Source organism: Salvelinus namaycush, chromosome 9 (assembly GCF_016432855.1).
Source record: "Salvelinus namaycush isolate Seneca chromosome 9, SaNama_1.0, whole genome shotgun sequence".
NCBI classification, from domain to species: Eukaryota; Metazoa; Chordata; class Actinopteri; order Salmoniformes; family Salmonidae; genus Salvelinus; species Salvelinus namaycush.
This window is the reverse complement of record NC_052315.1, coordinates 9,971,410-9,986,278: the sequence shown is the minus strand read 5'-3', so window position 1 is coordinate 9,986,278 and position 14,869 is coordinate 9,971,410. Positions and strand designations below refer to the sequence as shown.

General features: G+C 41.8%; 1 protein-coding gene across 1 annotated transcript in view; it reads right to left on the bottom strand.

Annotated features, from left to right (window-relative positions):
- tnni3k (TNNI3 interacting kinase) overlaps nt 1-14,869 on the bottom strand; it is a 59,679-nt gene that overhangs the window by 17,805 nt on the left and 27,005 nt on the right. Inside the window, exons 14-16 of the mRNA XM_039000483.1 lie at nt 5,823-5,915; nt 5,666-5,723; nt 5,268-5,462 (exon numbers count right to left, since the gene is read on the bottom strand). Of these exons, the coding sequence (XP_038856411.1) occupies nt 5,268-5,462; nt 5,666-5,723; nt 5,823-5,915 (346 nt within the window). The remainder of the gene's footprint in view (nt 1-5,267; nt 5,463-5,665; nt 5,724-5,822; nt 5,916-14,869) is intronic.

The following is a 14,869-nucleotide window of genomic DNA, read 5'->3' as shown; positions in this document are numbered from 1 at the left end:
TTTACACTTTCAGTCAGCTGAAAGCTTAGATGCAGCAGGTCTCACAAGAATTATAATTGATTGCCTTGAAAAACATGGTCTGGACAACAGAAATAATCTGGTGGGGCAAGGCTATGACGGTGCATCCGTCATGAGCGGGAAGCATTCTGGTGTGTCTGCACGGATTAAAAACAGTGCAAGATTTGCATTTTATGTGCACTGTAATGCACATTGTTTGGATTTGGTTCTTGTCGATGCTGTAAAATCAGTGCCTGAGGCAGTTAACTGTTTTTCTCTCCTGCAGAAGCTTTATATCTTTGTATCTGGCTCGTACGTTCATCTCAAGTGGCTTGCAGTTCAGAAAGAGCTGCATCCACAGCAGCAGCCCAGGGAACTACAGAGACTTACGGATGTAAGGTGGGCATGCAGATACATGGCATGCCGTAATCTGAGGGACACGCTTCCAGCAGTTCTGGGAGTGCTACAGGATATTACACTTGAAAATAGTGGTGATAGATCAGTGGAGGTAAGGGGCCTTCTTTCTCAGATTTACATTTCATAGGGCTTTTGGTTACCTTTTGTAAAGTGCTTGATGATGCCAAATGTCTTTCTGACATGCTCCAATCAAGCTCTCATGACCTAGCAAGAGCTGTGGATCAAGTAGGTGCCCTTACAGACACATTACAGGACTACAGAAGTGAGGGTTACTTTGGAGAACTATGGAAAGTGGTTAAAGAGATTGCAGAGCACTGCAAAATAAGTGTACAAACAGTGTGTAAAAGACAGCCTAAAACAAGGTTAAGATTTCACAACTCATTGATGATGAGCACTCTCGGACAGAAAAATAGTGACCAAAGTGATGGTGAGAGCTTCCAAAGAGCTATCTTTTATCAAGTGCTTGACAGTCTCACAGCTGAGCTGCAGAGGTGTTTTTCAAAGAAGAATTGTGAGATAACGCAAGGGGTCCAGTCTCTCAACCTAAAGAGTACAACATTCTTGAATGAGGAGCCTCTGTTTGCCTTTGCTCAGACCTTTGAGTCAGATTTAGAGGACCTCAAACATGAGATTCATCAAACCAAGCGGCTTCTTGATAGGAGAGAGAAAAGTGGAAGGGACAGACCGTCTACTCTTCTTGACTTTGTTGTGTTTCTAGAACCTTATAAAGACGTCTTCCATGAGCTATTTCCACTTTGTAAGATTTCTGTTGTTACACCAGTCAGCAGTGCTTCTTGTGAGAGAAGCTTCTCAGCTTTAAAACGGATTAAAACCCACTTTAGGACAACAATGGTTGATGACAGGTTAAGTCACCTCGGAATTATCAATGTTGAGTCAAGGAGGGCACGCTCCTTCAACATGGATGAATTTGTGAAACATTTTGCCAGTTCTCACCAGAACCGCAGAATTATGCTGTTTTAAATCTACCTAGGATAATTTGGCACTTAGGCAGTCCCTCTGGTCATGATTAAAACCTGCAATGTGTACTAGCTAGTACACTGACATTCTAAAATGATAATCCAAAGGGTATCATGTCACACAGATTTAATTTGGTCTGGATTAGGCTAATTCCAAAACTTTTCTTTGCTATTAGTTTACATAATATGAGCATAAATATGATACTGTAAGTTTGTAATATTGATGGACACCAAAATTATTTTTATTTTTCATGTCCATTTCTGCTTGATACCTGATATGTCAAATTGCATTGTTTTTTTGTAAATTTACTTTTTTTAAATAAACTATGCAATTGATGTAACACACACATGCTATCTTATCTCCTTGGTGCTTGAGCTTTATTTTCTGAAAATAGTTTGGATGTTCAACACACAGATTTTTCCATAAAGTTAGAGTGGCCTAAAATGGAATCTCGACGTAATTTATAACGTCGTACAAAGCCTAAAGTATCCATCAAACGAATGATTGTGGGATTAATGTGACGTAGTAAAGTAATTTGAATATGTTGCATGAGAAAACATCTGCTTTTATTGAAAAGCGCAATATCTGTTTCCTAATCAATGAATGTCGATTTAACTCGTTGACTGCTAATCTATTCCTTTTGCGCATGTGAGAATCTCTGCGGAGAACCCTGTGGACCTGTAAGGCAATTATCTGGGAATTGTGTCATTATTATGTGCCTGATGTTATGACTACAAACCATTGTAATTGGGTTATTTGCGGGATTTCTTCGTCATTTCAATAGCATTGGATCTATGGTATTGACTAATATCTGGGTTTCTGATTGTAATTCAATTATTGGTATGCTTTGTCAAGACAGATCCTGCCGCCAGTGTTTGTTTAAGATATAAACTGAACATTTTAGCAGCTTGCTTAGTTCAAATTAAAAGGCAAATTTTTTTCAACATGAATGGCGGGGCGATTTCGAGGTAATACGTCTTGTCTGTTGCCTAAATGGTCTGCTGGAATAACATATTGAGAATGGAGTAGTATTTAAATAACTGAATCAAATATGAATAATATGGATATGATTTGAATATATGCTTGTCAACAACAGCAAGTGTTTGTTTCATTACCTGTAGTCTGATCAGAAGGGACAGTTACCTAAATCTAATGAATTCTATTAATAGCAGATAAGTAATTGCGAAAGAGCTGTGACCATGATCATAATTGATAACTAAACATGTGTATTAAGTATTGCATGATAAAACTAGGCTATAATCGAAGTTGTGGGTAGTAAATGGCTGTAGTATTGTGCCCACCAAAATGTTTTTTTTTTCTTCTTATGGATTGACTGATGTATTTTATAATTTTGCACACATTACATTTTACTTTTAAAGTCTTGAACATTTCATAAGTAGGAAGCCGAAAGAGAAGAGATAGTTGTCAAATTTGTTTTTAACCTTACGGTAGAGATTAGGGTAGCCTAGTGGTTAGAGTGTTGGACTAGTAACCGAAAGGTTGCAAGATCGAATCCCCGGGCTGATGAGGTAAAAAACTGTCGTTCTGCCCCTGAACAAGGCAGTTCCTAGGCCGTCATTGAAAATAAGAATTTGTTCTTAACTGACTTGCCTAGTTAAATAAAATAAAAATAAGCGCAGAACACTGTTTGAGAATGGTTATATTTTTTCCTACTGGTAAGAATAGAATAGTTAGTCGTGCTCGCTGGGATCGCTGGGCTATATCGGGCTGTAAGGAACGCAGTGGAACGTTGGCAGTAGAGGTCTGAATAGTTGAGTCGGAAACATTCTTTGATCATTTCTGATTAATGTTGCTGGGTTTTATAGTTTAGGTACCACAGGAAGTTAATGTATTCTAACATTATAATCTGTTTCCATTACGTGGAACAGTGTCCAGTCATTAAAATCCATTACTGGTTGGTTTTGACTATTACGCTGATGAGAAAGCACCAACTTTTTGAAGGTTCTATATTTGTTAAACAGGTTTATATTTTTACTACATTAATGCAACAGGTTGAAATGATTAGATTACCAGAAAGGATCACTGATTCCTTACAATGAGACATTGACTACATTTGCAACAAAAAAAGTATTACATTTAGAGAGTTTACAGGAAACATCTCATGTGAAATATCTCGTACATATGTTGTTGGACGTTGGTCTCGTAATGATGCCAGGATCATTTTACATGGTTATGGAAAAAGAGAGACCAGTCATATAATATAATATGGGACTGAATGTTAGACTCGGTGGCGAGATAGTCATGCTAAATTAAGCACACAAACATAAACGTTGGGGTACATTAAAACAAACGATTAATGATTTGAGGGCGTACAGTGGACTTATTATCAGGTTTTGTTTGTAGTTATAACTTTTGGGTTGCTGAATCGGTGTAGTATAGTGAATGCTAACTAAATGTTGTGTTTTTTTTCCGGGAGAATGGTGGTTTAGTTGTCTTTCTTTGGAATGTTTCCCGGGACTATGGTCTTGGGGAGAGCAGTGAGTGAGAATGAGGCCTTAAACTACCCAATGAAATAAGACCTGGCCATTTATGTTTGCAAACTTAAGGTTTGCAAATACCCACACACAACACTCTTGTTATGACTATTTGTTGGTGTTTTTAAAATACTATGTTTGATTTCTTGTGAGTGTTCTATTTCCTTTTGGTTTAGTGAATATTCCATTTGTCTTAGTGCCAAGATATCTTAAAGGGGCACACACACACAATTTTCGGAAGTTTCTATTTTCAGAGTTAATTAAACACGTGAATTCTTTTGATAAGAAATGTACTGGAAACTTACTGGAAACCTGGGATACGACATGTATGAAATGTTTGACTGTTTTTCAATAATTAGTCTAATATAGAAAGAAACACGTATTTGAATGGTTTGTATAACCTCTGACCTCTGTCCTGCCTTTCCAGTGTGGTTTGATGATCCTCATTGGAAAGCCATTTGGATAATGAATTTAAGGTCATTTGTAATACTGATTTGAAGGTCATTTGTAATATTGATCATTATGATGAAGTTTACAGTTCTTAGCCATATTTGTGATTTGGACCAATGGGAAGAAGGAGAGGGCGTTGTCTTTGACTAAGGGTATGCTGCCTTAAGTCTATTTTAGTATGACTGTATGGGTACAATTATTTTTCTTTATGGAGTTTATTAAGGGTAATGATTCTAAATCGATTTTGTTATTTGAAATTATTTTGTTTTATTTTTAACCAGTAGTAGTTTTTTTTTACACATTACTCACATTGGGAGTCATGTGTCAAAATGGGGGAGGTACTAGTCCTCTGAGGTTTTGGATTGAAGTTTTCACACCTTGAGTGATATGTGAAGGAGTGTTGTGGTGTTGTGGTGTTTTTTCTGTTCTGTTTTGATACAAATCTCACCAGATTAGGCCTGCTGGATTGTTTGGATTTCTCACAATGGGTTATAGGTCTAACTTCTTGATCTTGTGGCTCTGCGGTGAAGTTGACAGTATGATGGGGAGTATAAGCCAATTTGAAAAAAATATTTCAACATTGTCTTTGACATATGTTTAGACATTGGTATTAAGAATAATTGGTCAAAGTAATAATTTGACATATAGTCAATGCTTGTCTGGATTTCCTGAATCAGAAATTAACTGAACTAAATTGTTGTTCTGATCTGTTCTCTCTCTCTCTCTTTCCACAAAATGTGGAAAAAGTGAATGGTTCTGAATATTTTCCGAAACTGCTGTATATGTTTAGACAGAGTAAGAGTGCAGTAGTCCATTGACAGGTCTAAGATCAGTTCAGAACCACCTCTTCTGTTCCTGGCCATTGACAGTGCTATAAACACAGTAACAGTGTAGTCAAATGACAGGTCTGAGATCAGCTTAGGGCCTCACCTCTTCTGCTCGTGCAGCAGGGAGAACAGGGAGCCCCCGGAGACATATTGGGTGGCGATGGCGAACTGGCTGGGGTCATCCAGACATGCCCCCACAAACTGGATGACACAGGGGTGGTTGAGACGACACAGGATGGACACCTCCCTGCAGAACATGTCCACGTCTGACTTGGAGCAGTACGTGTTGGCCCGATACCTATAGAGAGGAGAATTAAAAGTTAGTTCATATTTAATTAATTTGTGTCTTAGCATTTTATTTAATATTTTAGTAGTTTGTGTTTAAGTAGTTTGTATTTTAGCATTTTATGTTGTATTTTAGTTGTTAGTATTTTCATTCGTTTTGCGAGCCAAGAACAGTGCTAACCAATGTAAGTGATGTTAATCCTTAGGCTTAGCTACCTTTTGATGGCAACGACCTTGTCCTTACACTTGCCTCTGTAGACCTTTCCAAAGGAGCCTGTGGGTAGCAAATATATTCTACTATTCAATATAGTCTGTATGTGCATAAAGCATGTTGTTAAGGAAAACAGTATAAGGTTGAATCTGTCCGTAATACCTGAACCAATGATCTCATTGAACTCCAGGTCAGAGAGCTGCAGTTGGAAGCTTGAGTGGAGGCTGGCCCGGAGGAGAAGAACATCTGCCTTTTCTAAAGAGAGATAGTAAAATGTTCAAGGTCATTTAAATCTAATTTTGAATCAAGTGATCAATGATCAAGAAATTTGGCAAAAACAAACAGATATCAGGTAGGCTAAACTAGGAAAAGATATAACTGACCATCAGTCAGTCAACAGATTATCATTAGCCTGGTTGTAACGGTGTTCCTCCTCCTCTTCATACGAAGAGGAGGAGTAGTGATTCGACCAACGTGCAGCGGGTTGTGAATACATAATGAACTTTAATAACAAGACGAAACTAAACACACGAAGAACACTTGATACTTTTACAAAACAACAAACGAAGTAGACAGACCTGGACTACGAACTTATATACAACGAAGAACGAACGAACAAGTACTGAATACAAACAAAACGAACTCACGATACAGTCCCGTATGGTGCAACAAACACTGACACAGGAAACAATCACCCACAAACAAACAGTGAGAACAACCTACCTTAATATGACTCTCAATCAGAGGAAACGTCAAACACCTGCCTCTAATTGAGAGCCATACCAGGCAACCCAAAACCAACATAGAAACAGAAAACATAGACTGCCCACCCAAAACTCACGCCCTGACCAATAAACACATACCAAACAACAGAAAACAGGTCAGGAACGTGACAGAACCCCCCCCTCAAGGTGCGAACTCCGGGCGCACCCCTACAACTCAAGGGGAGGGTCTGGGTGGGCATCTGTCCGCGGTGGCGGCTCCGGCGGTGGACGAGGACACCACTCCACCACTGTCTTTGTCCCCCTCCTTAGCGTCCTTTGAGTGGCGACCCTCGCCCCCGACCATGGTCCAGGAACCTTCACTAAGGCCCCTCCTACATAGAGGAGACAGCTCAGGACAGAGAGGTAGCTCAGGACAGAGAGGTAGCTCAGGACAGAGAGGTAGCTCCGGACAGAGAGGTAGCTTAGGACAGAGGGACAACTCTGTACTAATGGCAGCTCCGGACTGAGTGGCAGCTCCGGACTGGGTGGCAGCTCCGGACTGAGTGGCAGCTCCGGACTGAGTGGCAGCTCCGGACTGAGTGGCAGCTCCGGACTGAGTGGCAGCTCATGACTGAGTGGCAGCTCATGACTGTAGGGCAGCTCATGACTGTAGGGCAGCTCATGACTGTAGGGCAGCTCATGACTGTAGGGCAGCTCATGACTGGAGGGCAGCTCATGACTGGAGGGCAGCTCATGACTGGAGGGCAGCTCATGACTGGAGGGCAGCTCATGACTGGAGGGCAGCTCATGACTGAAGGGCAGCTCATGACTGAAGGGCAGCTCATGACTGTAGGGCAGCTCATGACTGTAGGGCAGCTCCTGACTGGCTGGCGGCTCTGGCAGCTCCTGACTGGCTGGCGGCTCTGGCAGCTCCTGACTGTCTGGCGGTTCTGGCAGCTCCTGACTGGCTGGCGGATCTGGCAGCTCCTGACTGGCTGGCGGCTCTGGCAGCTCCTGACTGACGGACGGCTCTAGCGGCTCCTGACTGACGGACGGCTCTAATGGCTCGGGACAGACGGGCGGCTCTAATGGCTCGTGGCAGACGGATGGCTCAGAAGGCGCTGGGCAGACGGATGGCTCAGAAGGCGCTGGGCAGACGGATGGCTCAGAAGGCGCTGGGCAGACGGATGGCTCAGAAGGCGCTGGGCAGACAGATGGCTCAGAAGGCGCTGGGCAGACAGATGGCTCAGAAGGCGCTGGGCAGACAGATGGCTCAGAAGGCGCTGGGCAGACAGATGGCTCAGACGGAGCTGGGCAGACAGGCAGTGCAGAAGGCGTTGGGCAAACGGCCGACTCTGACCCGCTGAGGCGCACAGTAGGCCTGGTGCGTGGTGCCGGAACTGGTGGTACCGGACTGGAGACACGCACCTCAAGGCTAGTGCGGGGAGCAGGAACAGGGCACACTGGACTCTCGATGCGCACTATAGGCCTGGTGCGTGGTACCGGAACTGGAGGTACCGGGCTGAGGGCACGCACCTCAGGGCGAGTGCGGGGAGAAGGAACAGTGCGTACAGGGCTCTGGAGACGCACAGGAGGCTTGCTGCGTGGTGCCGAAACTGGAGGCACTGGGCTGGAGACACGCACCACAGGGAGAGTGCGTGGAGGAGGAACAGTGCGTACAGGGCTCTGAGGACGCACATGAGGCTTGGTGCGTGGTGCAGGCACTGGTGGTACTGAGCTGGGGCGGGAAGGTGGCGCCGGATATACCGGACCGTGTAGGCGTACTGGCTCCCTTGAGCACTGAACCTGCCCAACCTTACCTGGTTGTATGCTCCCCGTCGCCTGACCAGTGCGGGGAGGTGGAATAACCCGCACCGGGCTATGTAGGCGAACCGGGGACACCATGCGTAAGGCTGGTGCCATGTAAGCCGGCCCAAGGAGACGTACTGGTGGCCAGATATGTAGAGCCGGCTTCATGGCACTTGGCTCAATGCTCAATCTAGCCCTACCAGTGAGGGGAGGTGGAATAACCCGCACCGGGCTATGAACACGTACAGGAGACACCATGCGCTCTACTGCGTAACACGGTGTCTGCCCGTACTCTCGCTCTCCACGGTAAGCCCGGGAAGTTGGCGCAGGTCTCCTACCTGACTTCGCCACACTACCCTTTAGCCCCCCCCCCCCCAAGAAATTTTTGGGTTGTACTTGCGGGCTTCCAGCCTTGCTTCCGTGCTGCCTCCTCATATCGTCGCCTCTCCGCTTTAGATGCCTCCAGCTCCGCCTTGGGACGGCGACACTCCTCTGGCTCTGCCCAGGGTCCTTCTCCGTCCAGAATCTCTTCCCATGTCCAATCCTCCTTGACCCACTGCTGCTGTCGTTGCTGTCCGTTAACCCGCTGCTTGATCTGGGTTTGGTGGGTGATTCTGTAACGGTGTTCCTCCTCCTCTTCATACGAAGAGGAGGAGTAGTGATTCGACCAACGTGCAGCGGGTTGTGAATACATAATGAACTTTAATAACAAGACGAAACTAAACACACGAAGAACACTTGATACTTTTACAAAACAACAAACGAAGTAGACAGACCTGGACTACGAACTTATATACAACGAAGAACGAACGAACAAGTACTGAATACAAACAAAACGAACTCACGATACAGTCCCGTATGGTGCAACAAACACTGACACAGGAAACAATCACCCACAAACAAACAGTGAGAACAACCTACCTTAATATGACTCTCAATCAGAGGAAACGTCAAACACCTGCCTCTAATTGAGAGCCATACCAGGCAACCCAAAACCAACATAGAAACAGAAAACATAGACTGCCCACCCAAAACTCACGCCCTGACCAATAAACACATACCAAACAACAGAAAACAGGTCAGGAACGTGACACTGGTGTTTACTATATTGATTACCAGATCATAATTAAAAGACACACTCAGTCTAGGGCTGTCCCCGACTAAATCTTTGTCGAACAAGAGTTGTCTGTTCATTTGACAAGTCGATTTGTCGAAATTGTTTAAAACTTGTATTTTTCCAAACATTGACCCATTCTATGTGTTTTAGTCAAATCAACTATATTCACTGAGCTTGTCTGATACTTTTAGCACACTGTTTGATTAAATAATTAAGACACACAAATTACTAGAGGGAGCCCGGCCAGCAATTGATTTGATTGTGCCGGGCCTGGCTCAGACTTGCTGCGCTGTGGTAAAAAAAGACAGCGAGTGACTGCGTGACGAGCACCCGTTGTCTCTCTCTCCTCCCTGCTGCAGCGACCACCACAGAACATCAAAGTGTTTAACACGTTGTCTGTGTTGCTGAAGCTGCAAGATACAGTGCATTCGGAAAGTATTCAGACCCCTTCCCTTTTTTCACATTTTGTGACGTTACAGCCTTATTCTAAAATTGATTAAATCTACACATAATACCCCATAACGAAAACAGTTTTTCGACATTTGGAAATTGTCAAGGGGAATACTTTCCGAATGCACTGTAATTACACAATTTCTGACTGAAATGTTCTGTTACCAAAATCCCTGATTTGTTTAGGAAAAACAGTCCCGATTCCCTGAACCTCTTAACGGGACACATGTATGCATCGCGTGTACGTGACCAAAGACCTATTCTCACGGGAATAGTATTATTAGAGAACATTGGTTATCTAATTAGTACTCCAGAATGTCCGTTATTCCAGAGTACGATTCGGACGGGATTCATTTTCTCCCCTGTAATTTTTTAAATATATATTTTCCATAAATTGACAGTTTTGACGGAAGCCTGGAGGTTTTTATTCTAGGCATGAAGATACAGTATTTCAACATGTCCAGGTGATAGGGCTACACTGGTAACTTGAGCTTGGTTCCCAAGTTTCTAAACCATACCAAACCATCTTTGGTATAGTGTCGCCATAATATTTGAATTGATAAAGTGTGATCATAATCATTAGGATATTTTAGTGATCTGCAGTACTTCCTAAATGCCCCCAGATGTGAGCTAAACAGTTACATTTTTAAAGGTTTTAGATGAGAAAGTGAATTTATAATTTCAAACGTTTAGGTTAGTTGTATGCTGCTTTGTGATCTATTAAAAGCAAGGGTTGTCACGCCCTGACCTTAGAGATCCTTTAAATGTCTTTATTTGGTTGGGTCAGGGTGTGATTTGGGGTGGGTATTCTATGTTCTTTTGTTTTATTATTTGCATTTTTATGTTTTGGCCGGGTAGGGTTCTCAATCAGGGACAGCTGTCTATCGTTGTCTCTGATTGAGAACCATACTTAGGTATTCCTTTTTCCCACCTGTCTTGGTGGGAAGTTAACTTTGTTTGTGGCACTTAGCCTTAAGCTTCACGGTTGTTTGGTATTGTTTATTGTTTTGTCTACCGTAGGAGCGGTAGAGATACTCTGAATGATCGGCTATGAAAAGCCAACTGACATTTACTCCTGAGGTGCTGACTTGCTGCACCCTCGACAACTACTGTGATTATTATTATTTGACCATGCTGGTCATTTATGAACATTTCAACATCTTGGCCATGTTCTGTTATAATCTCCCCACGGCACTGCCAGAAGAGGACTGGCCAGCCCTCATAGCCTGGTTCCTTTCTAGGTTTCTTCCTAGGTTTTGGTCTTTCTAGGGAGTTTTTCCTAGCCACCGTGCTTCTACACCTGCATTGCTTGCTGTTTGGGGTTTTAGGCTGGGTTTCTGTACAGCACTTTGAGATATCAGCTGATGTAAGAAGGGCTATATAAATAAATTTGATTTGATCACCTAATAAAAGGGAATATGTATGCTCACCACGCTGCACCTTGGTCAAGTTCTTTCAACGGCCGTGACAAGGGTTGCATTAAATAGGCACAATATTTTGTTTTACTGATGCATTTGGCAATATTCAATTAATACGGACAAAATATATAAACAAAAACATTCACTGTGAAAGTTGATGTAGGCCATTCATATATAGCTTATATGTGACACTTAGTTACATTTTATCCAATCAATTATTGTGATCTTTTGCAATCCACGAGCAACACTTGTCAAACTCAGATATTTTTCTCAAAACACAGGGATGTCGATTCACACGGGACTAGTATTATCAGAAGACCTTGGAGTTCACCAATAAACAGAAGGTTAATCTGGCTGGAATTGTTTCTCTCCTGCCATGTAAAAATGAATGACATGGCAGATTGGGACGGGACTAAAATTACAGATGTGGTGTTTTGTGCTCGTACACATAATTATGTTTACCCGACCTTCCCTAGTAAAACTAATTCCGTCGGAATAGGACACAATAGGGCCTGGCCTATAGCATATCATAATCACAACAATAAATTGGTTATTACAAACTCTGAACACGTGACAGCAAAATGGATGCAGAGTAAGTGACAAATAAACTCGAAACGGGGGAATGTTTACTGGTTGCTCAGGAGGTAAAGGGGAAGTCGGATGTGTGGAATAAATGTGACTAGTTGTGGAAAATACTGGAGATCAAGAAAAATAAGGAATGGAGCAAGCGCTGCGTGCATATTATGTGTGCCAAACAGGTGCTGTATAGAATACAATATCATTTCCCTGAGCGTTTGGAACAATGTAAACACTCAATACATTATAAGCGTGCCAGAGAGTCTGTTGTAATGTTTTCTTTGTTAAGCATTTATTACAGCAAAGACTAAAAGCAGTCGCATTCATTAGTGAATGCAATTTTCCGAATTGGAACGTTTTATTTATTGTTTAAGTTAATTATTTAAGGTTTGCTTTATTTTATATGAAAACTAAAATTCTTGATTGCATTTCAAATCATGAATGACTCGTATGCTGTGTGATGACATGAACAAATGAATGATTGATTGATACAGTAGCCTATTTAAGAATTGAAATATAGGCCTAAGTAAGTTACGATATTTAGACTAAACAGGATGTGGTTTTAGGCCTACAGCTCGATGGTGGTTATACAAGGCTGCTATACTAAGCCTACTAATGATAATGACATTACTTATTATTATAATAATGATTATAATAATAATAACATTAAGGAGGAGATCACAAAAAAGGAGCGTTATTATCGTTATAAATATAATTTTTCTGACAATTTGGAACAGCTTAAAACTTCTTATGGCTGCAAGCCCGACGTCGGTACACTTATGACAACAGCCAGCTCAAGTGCAGGGCGCGAAATTCAAAATATATTTTTTTAAAATATTTAACTTTCACACAATAACAAGTCCAATACAGCATATGAAAGGTACACATCTTGTGAATCCAGCCAACATGTCCGATTTTTTAAATGTTTTACAGCGAAAACACCACGTATATTTATGTTAGCTCACCACCAAATACAAAAAAGGACAGACATTTTTCACAGCACAGGTAGCATGCACAAAGCCAACCTAACTAACCAAGAACCAACCAAACTAACCAACAAACAACTTAATCAGATGACAGTCTTATAACATGTTATTCAATAAATCTATGTTTTGTTCGAAAAATGTGCATATTTCAGGTATAAATCATAGTTTACATTGCAGCTACAATCAGAAATTGCACCGAAAGCAGACAGAATAATTACAGACACCAACGCCAAATAACTAAATACTCATCATAAAACATTTCTGAAAAATACATAGTGTACAGCAATTGAAAGACAGGCATCTTGTGATTCCAGACAATATTTCCGATTTATCAAGTGTTTTACAGCGAAAACACAATATAGCGTTATATTAGCTTACCACAATAGCCAAAAACACAAGCAATTTCCCAGTAGCAAAAGTAAGCGATCGTAACAAACAAGCAAAAGATATATAATTTTTGACTAACCTTGATTTTCTTCCTCAGATGACAGTCCTATAACATCAGGTTATACATACACTTATGTTTTGTTCGAAAATGTGCATATTTAGAGCTGAAATCAATGGTTACACATTGTGCTAACTTAGCTACTTTTTCCCACTATGTCCGGATTTTTCCTGACACTTTTTCTGACACACATATTCTGACCAAATAGCTATTCATTAACATAACAAAAAAATACATGTTGTATAGGAAATGATAGATCCATTAGTTCTTAATGAAATCGCAGTGTTAGAATTCTAAAAATAACTTCATTACGATATGCAGCTTCGGTATAGCTAGAGTACCCAAACGTTGGGCGCCCACGACTAGTTCACATGTACGACAGATATATGAAATAGCATCATAAAATGTTTCTTACTTTTGCTGATCTTTCATCAGAATGTTGGACAAGGTGTCCTTTGTCCAGAACAATCGTTGTTTGGATTTAGAACGGCAACTTTCCCTCTTGATTTAGCACGCGCACTAGCCAAGTGGCACGGATCTCTCCATCGTCAACAAAGTCAGAGAACGGAACACGGCAAAACTCCCGAAAAAATTTCAATAATCTGATTAAACTATATTGAAAAAACATACTTTACGATGATATGGTCACATGTATCAAATAAAATCAAAGCCGGAGATAGTAGTCGTCCATAACGGCAGCTAAACAGAAGGCAATCCCACTGTCCACCTCGCGCTCCCAAGAGTACCGGAAATGAGGGACACGTCATACAAAGAGCTTGTATTCCAATTCAGACCAAGATAAACACTAAATTTCTTCTCTCACAGCCTCTTGACATCCAGGGGAAGGTCTATGAAGTGCACGTAGACTCTTACGTATCATGCCCATGTATAGGCAGGAAGAAGAACAGAGCCTCGATTTCAGACTTTCCACTTCCTGGTCAGGAAGTCTGTGCCAAATGAGTTCTGTTTGACTCACAGATATAATTCAAACGGTTTTAGAAACTAGAGAGTGTTTTCTATCCAATAGTAATAATAATATGCATATTGTACGAGCAAGAATTGAGTACGAGGCCGTTTGAAATGGGCACCTTTAATCAGAGCTACTCAATACCATAAAAAAGTTAGCCATAAAAAGTTAAACAACACTAAATAATTATAATTAATACCAGAGAGGCTGTTCAAATGGAAAAAAAAGTGTAACGCCTTTATTACAGTAAAGCAAAGATTAAAAACAGATGAATTTGTGGAATTGTTTAGTTCACATGTAGTTGCTTGAGGCTTGGTGTTCACGGAATCAGTAGGCTGTTAAACAAACACTCAAACAGGCAACAGAAGTAGGAAAAGGCGACTCCGGGATGCTGGCCTTCGAGGCAGAGTTCCTCTGTCCAGTGTCTGTGTTCTTTTGCCCATCTTAATCTTTAATTTTTATTGGACAGTTTGAGATGTGGCTTTTTCTTTGCAACTCTGCATAGAAGGCCAGCATCCCGGAGTCGCCTCTTCACTGTTGACATTGAGACTGGTGTTTTGCAGGTACTATTTAATGAAGCTGCCAGTTGAGGACTTGTGAGGCGTCTGTTTCTCAAACTAGACACTCCGATGTACTTGTCCTCTTGCTCAGTTGTGCACCGGGGCCTCCCACTCCTCTTTCTATTCTGGTTAGAGCCAGTTTGCGCTGTTCTGTGAAGGGAGTAGTACACAGATTGT